We start from the raw sequence: 14,970 nt of genomic DNA on the forward strand, positions 1-14,970 counted from the left end.
TAAATTTTTGAAAAATAAAAACGTATAAATCATCCAATCAGAGTACACCCTTGTTTCTCCTGCAATGACAAATATAAGAAAATGTCTTTCAAAGAAAATATGTTGTATTAATCATTATTAGTTTTGTAGCCGAGCTTTGTGATTAAGGACAGAAATTGTGCATAGTGACGTGGAGTTGTGGAGGTCACTGATGGTCCAAATGGTTAGAGTTTTATTCGGGCATCACACTTCCAGCACGGCTGGATCATTATATTAAATGTGAGCGTCAACGTGTTTTGGGATTTGGCACTTTTGAGAGGGCAAATATTCCTCGATTATCTGTCTCCAGTTAATCCTGTGCAGAGTCTGCAAGGGTTTATATACCGTCTGCCATTATGTGATTGAGCGTGGACTTTTTAGAATCTGTTGTGGCCATTTACACGTCTTTCGGTATGAAAAAAAATAAAAAAATGTAAACCCCTCTTTAGCTCTCCTTCCTCCGAAGTGTGTCACTGAATTGTACAGAACCGGAGTTAGTTGGAGTATTTTTTAAAGATAGTCAAAGAAATCACACGGAGCACACAAAGCTTAGAAGTTTAGATTTTTTTTATTAATCATTAAAACAATTTCTTTTACAAAAGATCTAGTTTGACATTGTCCAACTTTGATACATTAAAAAGTCATTCTAAGAACTGAACTAAAAACTTCTGATGACATGCTCAAGCGTCCAGTTCTGTCTGCTACACTTCTGGATGATGAGCTCATAGAAAGAGTTCTCTCCCTGAGCGACCTCAAGACATCTGTTCGTTCCTTTGTTCATGATTGCTTGGCCCTGCAAAGGTTTGACCAAGAGACACAAACGATGAGAGGATGCTTCTAAAAATATCTGTATAATCTGAATATTCATGAGGACATTTCACGACTTTCACGCCTACTACTGGCCGTCAGCGGTAAGACACTCTGAACAGAAAACTACCACTTCTGGTTAAAACTGAGGTCTTACTTGTTTGAAGTCCCAGTGCATGTGGAGATGGTTCAGCTTTCCCACCTGACAGTCCTGCAGAGTGGGAGTGCTTCCAGAGCCCGGGTCAACCAGGCAGTGGTTGTTGTTGTATTTATGAGATTTAATCCCCCCAATGATGATTTCCCCGTCCGTGTTGTAGTAGCAATTCTGTGTGAAAATAATAAGTTAGAATCTAGAGATATTATGATTTATTATCATTTCAATATCAGTATTTTTTTTTTTTCCTTCTGGATTACCTGTGATTGTAGATTGTGGCACTCGTATAAGACGGGGATGTTTCCTGGAACAGCTCCCTGGTCCACACAGTAGCTTTTTAAAAAGGTGTTCTGCAGCTGTAGCGTCGGAGGTTATTTATTTGGTTTGAGTTCGGTCGTGTGGGAATATTCATGGCGAGTTGCATATTCAAAAAAAAAGAGTGCTCAATCACAACTCAAGCATGGCTGGATTTTCAGGTTGTTGGCACAGTGCATTTTACATTAAACATAGCTTTACACTTTTAACACCAGCTTTATTGTCTTGACTTTAAAGCGTTTAATATTTCAGGCTCATTACGTAAGTTCATGACTAAAAATGCTCCTTACCGCACCGTATCCCAAGAGGTTACCCCATGTTTCCAGACTTGAATACACGTTGTCCAGGTACCACTGGAAAGGTTTACATTGCAGCTTCTCTCTGAGCTTCTTCCTCTCAGAAACGTCGCCAATGTCGATTCCATGATCCTGTGTGACGTCATAATGAAAATTAGCAAATATAAATGTTGGTTACATTTTTTTTATACAATAATACTCATATTTATAAAAGAAAAGAAAAAATATATGCAGATAAAGGTGGACTCTTAACTCGTGATAAAAATGGGTGATTTTTACTTTCGCTCGCTGACTTGATTTTATCTGATATCAGTCACTTTTGAAAAGCCTTTTTGTTTACAACATTGAACTGCCTGAAGTTGTGCGTTTCGGTGAAGTTATTAGGCGATGAATGAGCACAAGAATGGACAGCAGACAGGTGGATTATTGTCGAGTGTCAAAAGTTATAGTGGAAACTTAGATTTTTTTTTTTTTTTTTCTTCACAGTAAAAAAATGGTTACTGTTTGATTTAAACTGTGCCAAATTGTAATGTATACGAGGACAGTATAGTGTAGACTGATTCATATAAGATAGCCTTTGACTGTTGGGGCAAATTTATGGGAAAAAACAGTCAGCCATCAGATACAATAAATTGTGGGAAGGAGGGAATGGCAGGTATGGTGAAATCGCACATTCGGGCTGCTGGGAATTAGGAGTGTTCCTGTTAGGAAACGTCTCACTTTCCAGTTGAGAGCGTTTACAAACTGGCAAACCAGCTTGGCTACGCTAAGCAAGTCTATTTAGGGCCCGAGCACCGAGCGTCATAAAAATCGTAACATTTTGTAAAAATGTTCTTGGTAGTTCGTCGTTCTTCTTCTTACATAAAGTGATTTGCCTTTTTGGAATCTTTATCATATTCAAAAACTCATGAAAGTGGATACGCATGTGTCTCCCGGTGAAAGAATTTCGTATTCCAGTGGAGTCGCGATTGGGCGCAGCCAAACGGCTCGACAGCGCCCCCTAGAGAGATGCCCCGGCGGCCACATTTACCTAAATTCACCAAATCCGGTGGACACGTGTATCGCACCGAGACGCACAAAAAAGTTACATTGCACCGTTACGTCAACTGGACAGGAAGTCCACCATTTTGAATTTAGTCGCCATTTTGGGCGATTCTGACACGTTGTACTTTGTCGAACTCCTCCGAGGGATTTTGTCCGACTGGCTTGAATTTAGGTTCTACGGATAGAAAACATGTTTGGGATTAAAAGTTGTATAAATAATTCGTTTTCATCGATGCGTGGGCCCGTGAGAGGCGGCCATTTTGAGCGTCTCGCCATGAAACTACGAGTTGCTTTAAATCTTATGTACATGGACCGACCTTCTCCAAACATCACAGGTATGATAACAGCCCCGCCCTGAAGACCTCTGTGGGGTAATATTCGCTCGTAGTCATAGCGCCCCCTGTTGGCCACTGGAAATGACACTTTTCATACTTTCACGTTCTACGTCGAGCTGGTTGATCCCATGAACCTAAAGTCGGGTCACAATAACCTAAACATATAGTTGATGATATATTGAGACATTCGTTCGACTTTGTCAATGGGTGTCGCCGTGACAATGCGGCAAAGTTTGATGTCTCGCCGTGACACAGGAAGTTGATGTTTGAGGTCAAAGGATGCTTGAAACCTCACGAAACGTGTGACATACGTCCGGCGTGGTGAGACGATACATCTGAAATGTGTTTTGTGAGTGGGCGTGGCCAAACGGCTCGCCAGCGCCCCCTGTTGGAGACAGGAAACGAGACAAAAATAGCAACTTTAAGCGGGTATACGCGGTCCCTCGCGCGCTGCACGTCGGGGAGACGGCTTCGGGGAGAGGTGGCTTCGGGGAGGCGCCGCACCGGAGTGCGAGGGCCCGTACATCACTGCTTGCAGTTTTAATTTATTTACTTTACTTTCTGAATGGGTACGTCGATCTTTCACCACAAATACTGCCATGTCGCGTGACATCAAACCAACTTCTCCAAGCTCTCAAAAATCTCCCACTTTCCTATTAGGATATTCCTAGTTTGACAGGCGTGCAAGAACTTTCCCACTTCCCACTTGTCTCATGAACGCAAGTAGCAGCTAGACAAGTGTGACCCTCCTGGGCTTATGCTTGATTGCGGTTGTGATGTGTGAAGAGAAAGAAAATGTATGAAACCCCAAACTTCCAGATCGGTAGCAGACCTGAAAAGCAGTGTCAGTCAGATGAGTTGCGACTCAACAAGCTGGACATTTCTAATACAACTAGTTAGTGAGTCATTTCACAACATATCCCTGCAGATGGATGTGACGGTGCAGCGTATTAAGAATGTGGACTCAGGCTTTCACCTATTTTCTAACTGTAATTTAGGTATAAAATGTTGAACTACACTAAAAATAAACTCGAGAATATACGTCGTAGCACCAACCTTCAGGGGAGTGTTCCAGGCGACAAGTACATTTTCCTTGTATTCATCCATCCAAATATCCGCAACCCTCAAAGCATTTCTCCTCATGGCACTGCTGAGATCAGGTGCGTAGGGTTTATGCGTCCTCTCGATGTGAGCTATCCTGGAGCACGGCACAACCTCGACACTTCCCCCACAAAGCCACACCTGAACCGTCAAGACACAGATTCGTGTTTACGTAATTCTTCCAAATTTAGATGATTTCAATGCCTCACCGCATAATATTCTTGCAATCAATAACTGCGGCTACTGACGCGAATCCCGAGTTCAACGTTTTCTCCTCCGTAAACTGTCATTCCACCGTCGAGCCCGCCGATTTCTCCAAGAAAACCTCTGTCTGCTGCAAAGATTCCCATTATGGAGGGACTCCTGTGTAAAAAAACAACATCACAGTGCTGCAAGCATTCTGCCACCGTTTGTACTGCCTAAAAATGAGCTTGCTACTTCAGGCGTTCTAGTTTTTCTTTCTCGACATGTAGCTGTTTTGTCACACAAACAAATCTTAAAGAGGTTATGGTCTAATAAATAACATGCACACTGATTTACAACCTGTATCATCAAGTGCGAAATAAGATTGTGGACAGGCACCGTCTTGGTTCAATACGATTCAACTCGGGTTCGTTTTACGTAGTTTCCCACTCGGCACACCAATAAACCTCCCTTAAGAAATCTGGATGTTCTCTGTATAAAGGCGAGGAGAACTTTTAAAAACAACAAATATTCCGCGTACTTCCCAGGCTGCGATTCGTCCTCCATCTTCAACCACTCGGCGCTAAAGGACTCGTACGTGCACCACAACTGCCAGTCAAAGCCATGAGAAAACGGGAGGTATCTTTCCATGTGTAGGTCATCGTAGTGGACCTTATCAAACACAGGGGACACCACCACAGTCCTGTCGGCTTTGATCCTGGCCAGCAAAGGTTCGGCCCTGCAGAGAAAACAGAAACATAATCATAACCTCAACAGGGAGTGAAATAAATCATTTTTCAACAATATTTGTAGAGGATGTTTACAGAAATGTAAGACAGTAAAGCCCCAGGAGTAAATTTATAGTTGTTTTTTTCCCCGCAATGTAACCCCTAAATTTGAAACCTTAACTCACCATCCCACTGTGGCTTCAACATGGGCATCTAAAATGACCACAACATCAGCTGTCGCATGCTCCCAACCTGAGATCCGGGACTGTGACAAGCCCATCTGTTGCTTATGCCACACTTTCTTTATGAGTCCGGGTCTCTCTATGTGAATCTCATCCACGTGGTCTTGCAGTGGTTTTCCAAGGTCATCTGAAAATGTAGTCCACAGCCAGGTCTACAATTAAATGGTTACAGAAGACTACGACTGCATAAATGATCTAAAAGACGACACAATCTCTACGCCATTTAAAACGGGGGTAGTGAGGCCGTTAAACTTACTGTAGGTGCTATAGTCATCCACCAGTATGATTTCCTTCAGCAGGTGCGTCGGAGTGTGTGTGATGATACTTCGTATCGCCCTCTGAATGACAGAAAGAGCCTCGTTGACGTAGATCAGTACCACGCTGACGGTCGGCAGGTCTTTGGAATAATTCTTCGCCAGACATCTAAACGGTTCGAGACAGTATTTGGTTACGTTTCAGCAAGCTCTCAAGCGTCTCACTATTTTAATCCATTTTTTGCGTTTCTCTCGCTTGTGGTTTACTAAGAGTAATAGAGTCTTTGATATCGGGTGCAAATCGCTCTATCCCCAAATTTGAAGAGATCTCCTGAACAAAATGTACCTGTTATCTCTCGTGTCTTGAAGCTTCCTGTCGAGCGGTAGCCGGTTACTCAGAAAGGCGTTGTATCCATAAATCTGGAAAAGACCTTCGGCCTCCTTCTGCTCCTCTTCTGACAGGCCATCGCCCCACTTGGTAAACAGGAACGAGTTTGGGTACAATTTTGGCACCGCGGTCTTTGGTTTTTCTTTGTTCACTTTTGAAAAAAGCTCCTTGGTGGGGTTCTTTTGACCGGACACCTCTATCAGCTTTGCTTTTGTGGAGGTTGGAAAATGAAAACGATAAGGAGTGTTATTAGTGTGCCAATGAAGGCACACTATTACTATTCGTCACACTTCTTGTTATTATTCTTCCGTTTCTGGCCAAATGTTATCCGCGTAACTAGTCCCGCAGCGTTGCATTCTGCCAACAAATCTCACAGTCGACTCCCATTATATCTGAGCTCCGCCCAAAAACAGAAACGTCTGTGTCTCCAACCTGCGACCATGCCTATAGAATTCCCAGTACGTACATGAGAATCAATACAGTTATTTATGACAAGATCCCGCCGCAGATGGTGAAAGACACGTTTTTGATAGTACTAGTTCTGTGAGGTATTTCTCGAGGGCTCCCCCCCCCCCCCCCCCCCCCCCCCCCCCCCCCCGGTTTCCCTGTGTCTGCTCTCCTCTCCCTTTTGTGTTACTTTCCTCTCGTCTCTGTCCTTTTCTTCTTATCTTCATATGCTCATAAACTTCACAATTGCTGTCGGTCCTCACCTCAGTCCGCCCAGCTACTAAAACTCTTGTTTGCTACTTTGCGTTGATTTTGAATTGCCCGGTGTGTTGCTCTTTTGTACTTTGCCTGCGCTCGCGCTCACACAGGTGTAACTCATTTGAAACGATCTGGATGTCCAAATGAACCAAATGACTTTTGTGATAGTTTGTGAACGAGAACCATTCTTTTTATATATATGTATATATATTTTACATATATACATATATATAAAAAGTGCTTGGCTTTACTTTTGGTACTGATAACACTGCATACATTTGAGTATGTCTTGAATGAAGGACTGGCCGTGGATTTTGTTTATATTGCAGTACAATTTATTTTACTTGAGTGAAGAATCAACACGTGGTCAATGGTTTGACCAAAGGATGTTCATTTCTTTCGAGATGATCAATAATTAGTGTTGCGAATTCTTCACGGACAGAGACAACACGGTTACGACGCGCTTATCTCGAAACTTTATTTTGACGCCGCGAACTGTTTCCGCTTCCGGTTGCGCTAATCGCATATGCTACGCAGGACCGACAGTATAGTCGGATCGAGTCATTGATGATGTAAGCCATAGTACTGTAACTTTGGATTCATGTGGTAAAACGGTTCCGTTTATAGCTGTACTTACGCTCTTAAGTGCATTTGGTGTTAGTAAGTGTTTGTTATGCAATTAGCCGTTCAAATAATAGCCCAACGCTGAGCTAAGTGGCTCATCTGGCTGGCGAGCCGGTATTCCTGTGAATGTGTGTATTAATGCTTAGTTAAGGTGAACTGTTGGTGATAATTCGGTTCTGTAATTCGCTTTCTGTATTTATTTCAGAAACTCTATCTGTCAATCCATCCATCTGTCAATCCATCCATCTGTCAATACATCCATCTGTCAATCCATCCATCTGTCAATCCATCCAACGGTCAATACATCCATCTGTCAATCCATCCATCTGTCAATCCATCCATCTGTCAATACATCCATCTGTCAATCATTCCATCTGTCAATACATCCATCTGTCAATACATCCATCTGTCAATACATCCAACGGTCAATACATCCATCTGTCAATACATCCATCTGTCAATCCATCCATCTGTCAATACATCCAACGGTCAATACATCCAACGGTCAATACATCCATCTGTCAATCCATCCATCTGTCAATCATTCCATCTGTCAATACATCCATCTGTCAATACATCCATCTGTCAATACATCCAACGGTCAATACATCCATCTGTCAATCCATCCATCTGTCAATCCATCCATCTGTCAATCATTCCACCTTTCAATCTGTCTCCCAAGTTAAAATACTGTATGCCAAACACAATACAGTACCGTGTGGATCAAACAGATGTCTGTGTTCTCTGTAGTGGTCAATACTCATCTTTACACCGGTCTCTCAGGGGTCGAATCCCCAACAATTAGGGACAGAAATCCAATGTGAGTGAATGTGTTGAAAGATAAGAAAAGGTGAACGCTCAGGTTCTGTTCTGAGTCGGCATTTAGTGGAAAAATGCTAAATTGGATTAAAACTGGAAAAACTAACACGTAACACAGTAACGTCTGCTCCAGTACTTCCGTTATATACTGTAAGATCACCCAGTGTGTGATTTTCATGAAACCCCTACTCACCAATAGACATGCTATACGGTAGTAAATACTAGATGAAATATGTACAGTTCAATTTGATATGCATGCAGTTACAAAGTAAGTACCTTATTTATTTTAGCTACATGATATACAGTTACTTGTTCCCCAAATACTTTATAGGTTTACTTCATTCCAAAATTATTTGTAAGTAGATAAAAAACGTAGAACTTAGGCTGTTCTTTTTTTTTTTTTTTTTTTTTGGGGGGGGGGGGGGGGGGAATGCTACTCACCCAGTTTCGTTAATTTCTCATCGATCCTGTCCAGTCTTCTTAACACAACCCTTTGATCTGCGACTCCTGGAAAAGACCTCCCTGCTCTCCAGCTTGTGATGGTGTAAATGAAGATGTACATTAAGACTAAAAAGGCTCCAAACAGTCCAACTCTTCGCATATAGAACGCCTTCATCGTGGTTTCTCACAACAGGATCACAGTAAAGTGGCACTCGTCCTCTGCACCATTCCAACACTTCTTTTATTTGAACGGGACTTTAGAGCTCAATAAAGCAGTCCGATAAAGCACATCTTATCTTAAAGGTAATATTTCTTCCTACGTGCGCCTTAAATGACTCTTTTAAACTAGAAGACTTAAAATTAAGTCTTAATGAAGTAAGTTAATGAATGTGACAAGGGCACATTGTCAGTATATTGCTTTTAAGAGAAACCATAATGCCTCCGTACAAAAGTACGTTACAGACTGAAGGGCGGAGAAGTGGATTTATTTGACACTATCGAGTTATCAATATACTGGAGGTTTCAAAGTACGCTTACTTATTTACTGGGCTTCCGGTCCGCTTTTGACTTGTGCATGCTACCGATTAACAATGTGAAAACAATGGTTTTAGTCGGGGTCAAAATATGACTTTGGACGTTAGACGTTCTTCTTCTTACGTAAAGTGATTTTCCTTTTTGGAGGCTTTATCATATTCAAAAACTCATGAAAGTGGATACGCACATATGTCTCCCGGTGAAAGAATTTCGTATTCCAGTGGAGTCGCGATTGGGCGCAGCCAAACGGCTCGACAGCGCCCCCTAGAGAGATGCCCCGGCGGCCACATTTACCTAAATTCACCAAATCCGGTGGACACGTGTATCGCACCGAGACGCACAAAAAAGTTACATTGCACCGTTACGTCAACTGGACAGGAAGTCCACCATTTTGAATTTAGTCACCATTTTGGGCGATTCTGACACGTTGTACTTTGTCGAACTCCTCCGAGGGATTTTGTCCGACCGACTTGAATTTAGGTTCTACGGATAGAAAACATGTTTGGGATTAAATCTTCTTAAAATAATTTGTTTTCGTCGATGCGTGTGCCCGTAAAGAGGCGGCCATTTTGAGCGTCTCGCCATGAAACTATGAGTTGCTTTAAATGTTATGTACATGGACCGACCTTCTCCAAACGTCACAGGTATGATAACAGCCCCGCCCTGAAGACCTCTGTGGGGTAATATTCACTCATAGTCATAGCGCCCCCTGTTGGCCACTGGAAATTACTTTTTTCATACTTTCACATTCTACGTCGAGCTGGTTGATCACATGAATGTAAAGTCGGGCCACAATAACCTGAACATGTAGTTGATGATATATTGAGACATTCGTTCGACTTTGTCAATGGGCGTCGCCGTGACGATGCGGCAAAGTTTGATGTCTCGCCGTGACACAGGAAGTTGATGTTTAAGGTCAAGGGATGCTTGAAACCTCACGAAACGTGTGACATACGTCCGGCGTGGTGAGACGATACGTCTGATGTGTTTTGTGACTTGGCGTGGCCAAACGGCTCGCCAGCGCCCCCTGCTGGAGACAGGAAACGAGACAAAAATAGCAACTTTAAGCGGGTATACGCGGTCCCTCGCGCGCTGCACGTCGGGGAGGCGGCACGTGGGAGTGCGAGGGCCCGTACATCACTGATTGCAGTTTTAATTGGTTTTATTTTCCTTAGTTTTGTGTACTTTGATTATCCTGGGTATATTGTGTATACTTTTTTTTTATTGTATCACCTCATCGGTAAGTGCTTCTAAATTGATCAAGTCTATGATGGCCTGGACCGTAACATCGCCCCAACAGGACGTTTGCTGTTGTCTCGACTGAAATCTTCTCGAGGTTTAGTATTGTGAAATGATAAAAGTCGCTGCTTTCACGGTTCGTGACAACATTACGCAACAAACAAGAAAAAACGAACACACCCTCAGAGGATAATTCTTTATTTATGTACAGAACACAGTTAAAGACAAATATTTGAGGGAGATTTGTCATCAGCTCGTTTAATAGTTGACCGTCTTGGCTGGCTTTGTCTCATCCAAGTCAGCTTCCAGGTAACGGAACCGACGGTGGCGACGCAGAACCTCGATTGCCTTTTGCTCAACGCTGGAAGCGGTGATACCGAGATCCTCCAGACCAGGAAGTCCTGGGTACTTCATGTCTGTTGTGTGGAACTGGATAACAAAAGCGCAGAATTGTAATTGACTCATTTTCTAACGGACTGGAAAAAGCATCTCGCTACAGTGTTGGCGGTAGATGACCTGACAACTGACGGTACGATTCTCAAAACCTCAAGGCTCAAGTTGTACCAAGTTCTTTGTTGTCTTACCCGGTCCACTTTGTCTGGGGATGTCCAGGGCTCAAACGGGTTCATTGCAAAAAACTGGGCAGCCAGGCTGAAAGGGAAAAAAAAAAAAAGACACATCAGCCATCGTACGAGTGGATAGCGGTATTAACGGTTACCCCAATAAAGTTTTCGATTACTCGTGGCTCAGCAGACAGATTTAAAGTTGTAATGTGTTTAATTAGCACATGCGCAGATGCGGCTGGAGAAACTACGCAGCAATCTTTTAAGCATTTCCTCTGTTTTTTTTTTGCAACATGGCTTTGGTGTGGCTGAACGCTCGAGGCAGTTACAAAGAAGACATGAAGAAGACGTGGAAGGCGCTTACTGATAGAGCGGGCGCGGCAGAGGGTAGGGCACAAAAGGTCTGTGTGCCACTGCGTAGATGTACTCCACCAGGTCATGAAGCAGGTACCGGTTGGGACTACACGAGAGAAAACAGGAAAAAAAAAATAAATAAATGATTAAGAAAAGTCCCCACCATTTAAATTTGTGCTCCCAAGCGACACGAAGCCAGGACATGTATACTTTAGTTTTTCATTCACGATTTCCATGTCAGGGGCCATTTCATAGTTTCCAAACTAGAAAGCGTAATTGACTTAAGTATGCAAAAAAAAAAAAAAAATAAAAAAAATAAATGAAAGTCTGTCGTCACGCTGTGATTTTTTTTATTTTTTTTCTGTACACCTTTTCCACACAAACGCTGCTTGCAAACGACACTGCTTGATTTTTTTATTTACATTTTCCTATGTACAGGATTCTTTTTTTATTCTCATACCAAGTAGTTTTGAATGAATGAATGCTTCCTATATTTGAGTAATGTACTGTATGTCCATCCCGATGTGCTTTTTAGCGCACCGTTTAAAAACGTCATGAGGCCTCATCGTGCATTTTGTGCTTTCCAGTCCTTTACTTTTCAAAGACAACGCGCACTTTGTTATTCCCTTGACTACAATATCTAGCTCAGTATTAGATTACAGTTATCGTGACGGCCACAACCTTTGCTATTAATCTCTGAATTGTGTGTAGGCTACTTTATTTAGTAATTAGTATTTGCTGAATTTTTCAAACGGTATCACGCATCGACGTTCGCAAATGTGCTGTCCACCTACCCAACCAGTGCATACGTCTTCCCATTAGCATCAGGGTCTCTGACAGCGTTGACAATGGCCTTGCCAACATCCGCCACCTGAGGGGGGGGAAGACAAAAGGGTTTGTTTAATTGTATTCTTTTGAGTTTGTTTCAAAGTCGACAGTCTTCGGTGTCTATATATTCAGCATCAGAACAGGTATTTGATAATTGAAGTATTGCAACACTTCCGATGTAAACTGCCAACATAACCTCCAGTTGGGCTCCCGACAACGAATCAGAGCAACGGAGCTGCTTAGTCATCAGTTTCTGGAGCAAAGGCAGCAGTGGTTTGGTAGTAAAAAAAAAAAAAAAGACTCAATGTGACACACAGTTATTACTGCGTGGCTGCACTTTGATTCATATTCGAGCAATTGTTTTTGGAATTTTCGGTTCATAATAGATGGGAAATCAAATATTTGATTTCATATTAGATCAAATATTCAACTGCTTCCTTTCAAAAACGTACATGAACGGGCTGCTTCACCGTCTTCTTCCCGAGGGAAATGAGAGGGACAGCGTTTCCAAACCAGCGCATGTCTGTAAAAGGAGTAGAGGCACACGTTGACACCGTGATATTTTAACACCGTGGAACAAATGTGCAGAACGAGCGAACACGCCATCGAACCACAAAACGATAAACTTGAAAGGGACAAAACCAAAAAGAAAATGACCTGAAGCGCACGGACGGACACAAAAACATCCTCCTTACTTGCGTAATGGTTGAAGAATCTGTCCTCCCTCCCAAACATCTCCGAGGGCTTCATGACGATCGCGTCAGGAAACTCATCTCTCACCGCGTTCTCTCCTACAGCCTGTGATGAAAGATTTACACACGGTTATTTATTGCATTACATTACGCTATTATTTTATACAGCCGACGCTCGCTTCCCGTGTAAATACACTACGCCGCGCGGATGCACAGAAGCGTCCCACCACCTTGTTCCTCAGGTATTTGGACGGGCTGCGTATGTCAGCGTTGAGGTGCGACATGTGGACGAGCTTCGTGATGCCGGCTTCTCTGGCCGCCTTGGCGATCTGCTGAGGGATGTTCACGTAGACGTCCTCAAAGCGGTAGTTTCTTCACGAAACAAAAAGGGGAAAAAAAAACAAACACTTAAATTGCTGCGTCACCGAGTCAATTTGCAATTTCAAATCTGCTTCAAGCAGACCACCGGGCGAGGCCTACCTCGTCTCCCACTCTCTGCCCACCAGGTTGATGACGACGTTGGAGTGCTCCAGCGCCCGGGCGATGGAGTCTTTGTTCCTGGCGTCCCACTCCTTGAAACACGATAAGAAACGTTAAAACGTCACGGGTTCACGGTCGTCGTAACATTTCCGAAAGACGAACGCGCGAACCTCACCATAAATATGATTTGCCCGAGGTCGCCCATGGGCCTGAAGTACATGATGTCATACTGATCGCAGCGGTGAGGGATGACGATCTGGGAGCCCATCCGACCTGCAAATCATCATTAGTCAGTGACGACGAATAAGCCGTAAAAAAAAATAAATCAAAAATAAATCAAAAATAAAGTGTCCTTCTTGAACTCACCCAGCCTGTTGACCACATAACGACCCAGGAAACCCGTGGCACCGAACACGGTGGCGGCTATCCCACTGGACGAGGAGCGACCTCCTTTCCCTTTGGGGACGACCGCATGGTGCACCTTCCTCTGCTGGACCGTGGAGACGGAGGCAGCCGACGACGCAGCCCGGGAGCAGCTGCCTGTCGGACAGGTGAGGAGGAACATCGGCGTCAGCTGGTCAGCAAGGAGAGGTATGACGCACCCGGTCACCGGGTTTGTTTTTGTTTTTATTTGAAGAAAGATTTAGAGCCGCAAACGTTACTTAATCAGTTGATCCGAAGGGAAATGAATCGCCTGCTATTCATCTTTTTTTTTATTTTATTTATTTATTTATATATTATCCGAGTCGATTAGCCAAGTGAGCGGCCGAGCCTGTTTAGCAAGGTCACTCAAACCCGAGTGCGCGGTCTGAACGTGAGCCTGGGTCGGGATGGCGTTTGGATAAAGATACGCTGTATTAACCGGTGGGATGTATATTCGCGTGTGTTCCCGGGCAGCTGTCGTGACGTTACTCACTTGAAATCTTCGGAAGGACACTCGCAGGACGGCTAACCAGCGCTACGGTCGCCATCTTCCCCCCGACTACGGCACCCCGCGCGGGCCAGAAACTACGTCGCGGGTATATTCGCCAAAAGCGTCAGATCTGATCCGTGTGGCGCACGCGCAATTAAAAGAAAATAAACAACTTTTAAATGCGCGTTTGCCAACAATATAAAACTTAATCTACATGTAAAGATACGTTTTTGAAATACAACATTAAGTCTAACAGTAAAAAAATAAATACAAATAAATAAAAAAAAAAAAAAAAAAAAGACGTTTGCGTGAATATTTCAACCACGGAGAACATAATTAAGCTTTATGGATATACTATTTTGTTTTATTGTCACGAAATATTTTTAAGGCATAGACATGAACGGTCTGCAACTCCACCTTAGAAAATCACAGTTTTGTCTGTTTTGGTCTTTATGCTTTTGTTGTGGTGCCATTAACTAACTAACTAACTAACTAAGAATTTTTTTTTTTTTAATTTTTTTATTGGAGTTAACCTTAATATTAATGTCAGTTTAAAAAAAAAAGATATGAATTTGATATACTTAAATATACATTTTTACTGATGATAGCCGTTTGTCGCTTTGCTGTTTTATTCATGACACTGCATTTTATATCCAATGCTCACTTTTCCAATTCATGTCAGCCATCGTGATGGTTATTATTAGACTTGGATAATGATTAGCATTCAATCATCTCTATTTATTGTGAGTTTTCAGTACATCCCATGTATGCTAATGACATGTGTTAACACACAGATATACTGAGTTGTATTAATTCAGTAATTTATCTTCACTGAACACCAGCATTATCCAGCACAGTTTACATACAGCGTACAAGTCTTTGGTTTAATTTAAATTGTGCTGAAGAGGCCTGA

General features: G+C 42.8%; 3 protein-coding genes across 3 annotated transcripts in view; 1 reads left to right on the forward strand and 2 right to left on the reverse strand.

Moving 5' to 3' along the window:
* Positions 1 to 11,161, forward strand: part of ada2a (adenosine deaminase 2a) — a 28,306-nt gene extending 17,145 nt beyond the window's left edge. Inside the window, exon 10 of the mRNA XM_069163594.1 lies at positions 11,112 to 11,161. Within this exon, the coding sequence (XP_069019695.1) occupies positions 11,112 to 11,157 (46 nt within the window). The 3' untranslated portion in view covers positions 11,158 to 11,161. The remainder of the gene's footprint in view (positions 1 to 11,111) is intronic.
* LOC138205878 (probable polypeptide N-acetylgalactosaminyltransferase 8) lies at positions 677 to 6,307 on the reverse strand. The gene is made up of 11 exons (XM_069162226.1): positions 6,298 to 6,307; positions 5,824 to 6,073; positions 5,480 to 5,646; positions 5,167 to 5,350; positions 4,795 to 4,992; positions 4,319 to 4,433; positions 4,026 to 4,211; positions 1,585 to 1,722; positions 1,240 to 1,335; positions 983 to 1,150; positions 677 to 811 (listed from the first exon to the last, which is right to left on the reverse strand). The coding sequence occupies exons 1-11, from the start codon at positions 6,305 to 6,307 to the stop codon at positions 677 to 679; spliced, it is 1,647 nt and encodes a 548-aa protein (XP_069018327.1).
* Positions 10,410 to 14,164, reverse strand: ndufa9a (NADH:ubiquinone oxidoreductase subunit A9a). The gene is made up of 11 exons (XM_069163595.1): positions 14,061 to 14,164; positions 13,511 to 13,684; positions 13,320 to 13,417; positions 13,145 to 13,236; positions 12,895 to 13,036; positions 12,668 to 12,770; positions 12,425 to 12,495; positions 11,939 to 12,015; positions 11,155 to 11,250; positions 10,812 to 10,878; positions 10,410 to 10,656 (listed from the first exon to the last, which is right to left on the reverse strand). The coding sequence occupies exons 1-11, from the start codon at positions 14,113 to 14,115 to the stop codon at positions 10,486 to 10,488; spliced, it is 1,146 nt and encodes a 381-aa protein (XP_069019696.1). The 5' UTR covers positions 14,116 to 14,164; the 3' UTR covers positions 10,410 to 10,485.
* Between the last annotated feature and the right edge of the window lie 806 nt (positions 14,165 to 14,970).

Source organism: Embiotoca jacksoni, unplaced genomic scaffold, assembly GCF_022577435.1.
Source record: "Embiotoca jacksoni isolate LCO1_2020_lvr unplaced genomic scaffold, fEmbJac1.0.p SCAF_3, whole genome shotgun sequence".
Taxonomy (NCBI): Eukaryota; Metazoa; Chordata; class Actinopteri; family Embiotocidae; genus Embiotoca; species Embiotoca jacksoni.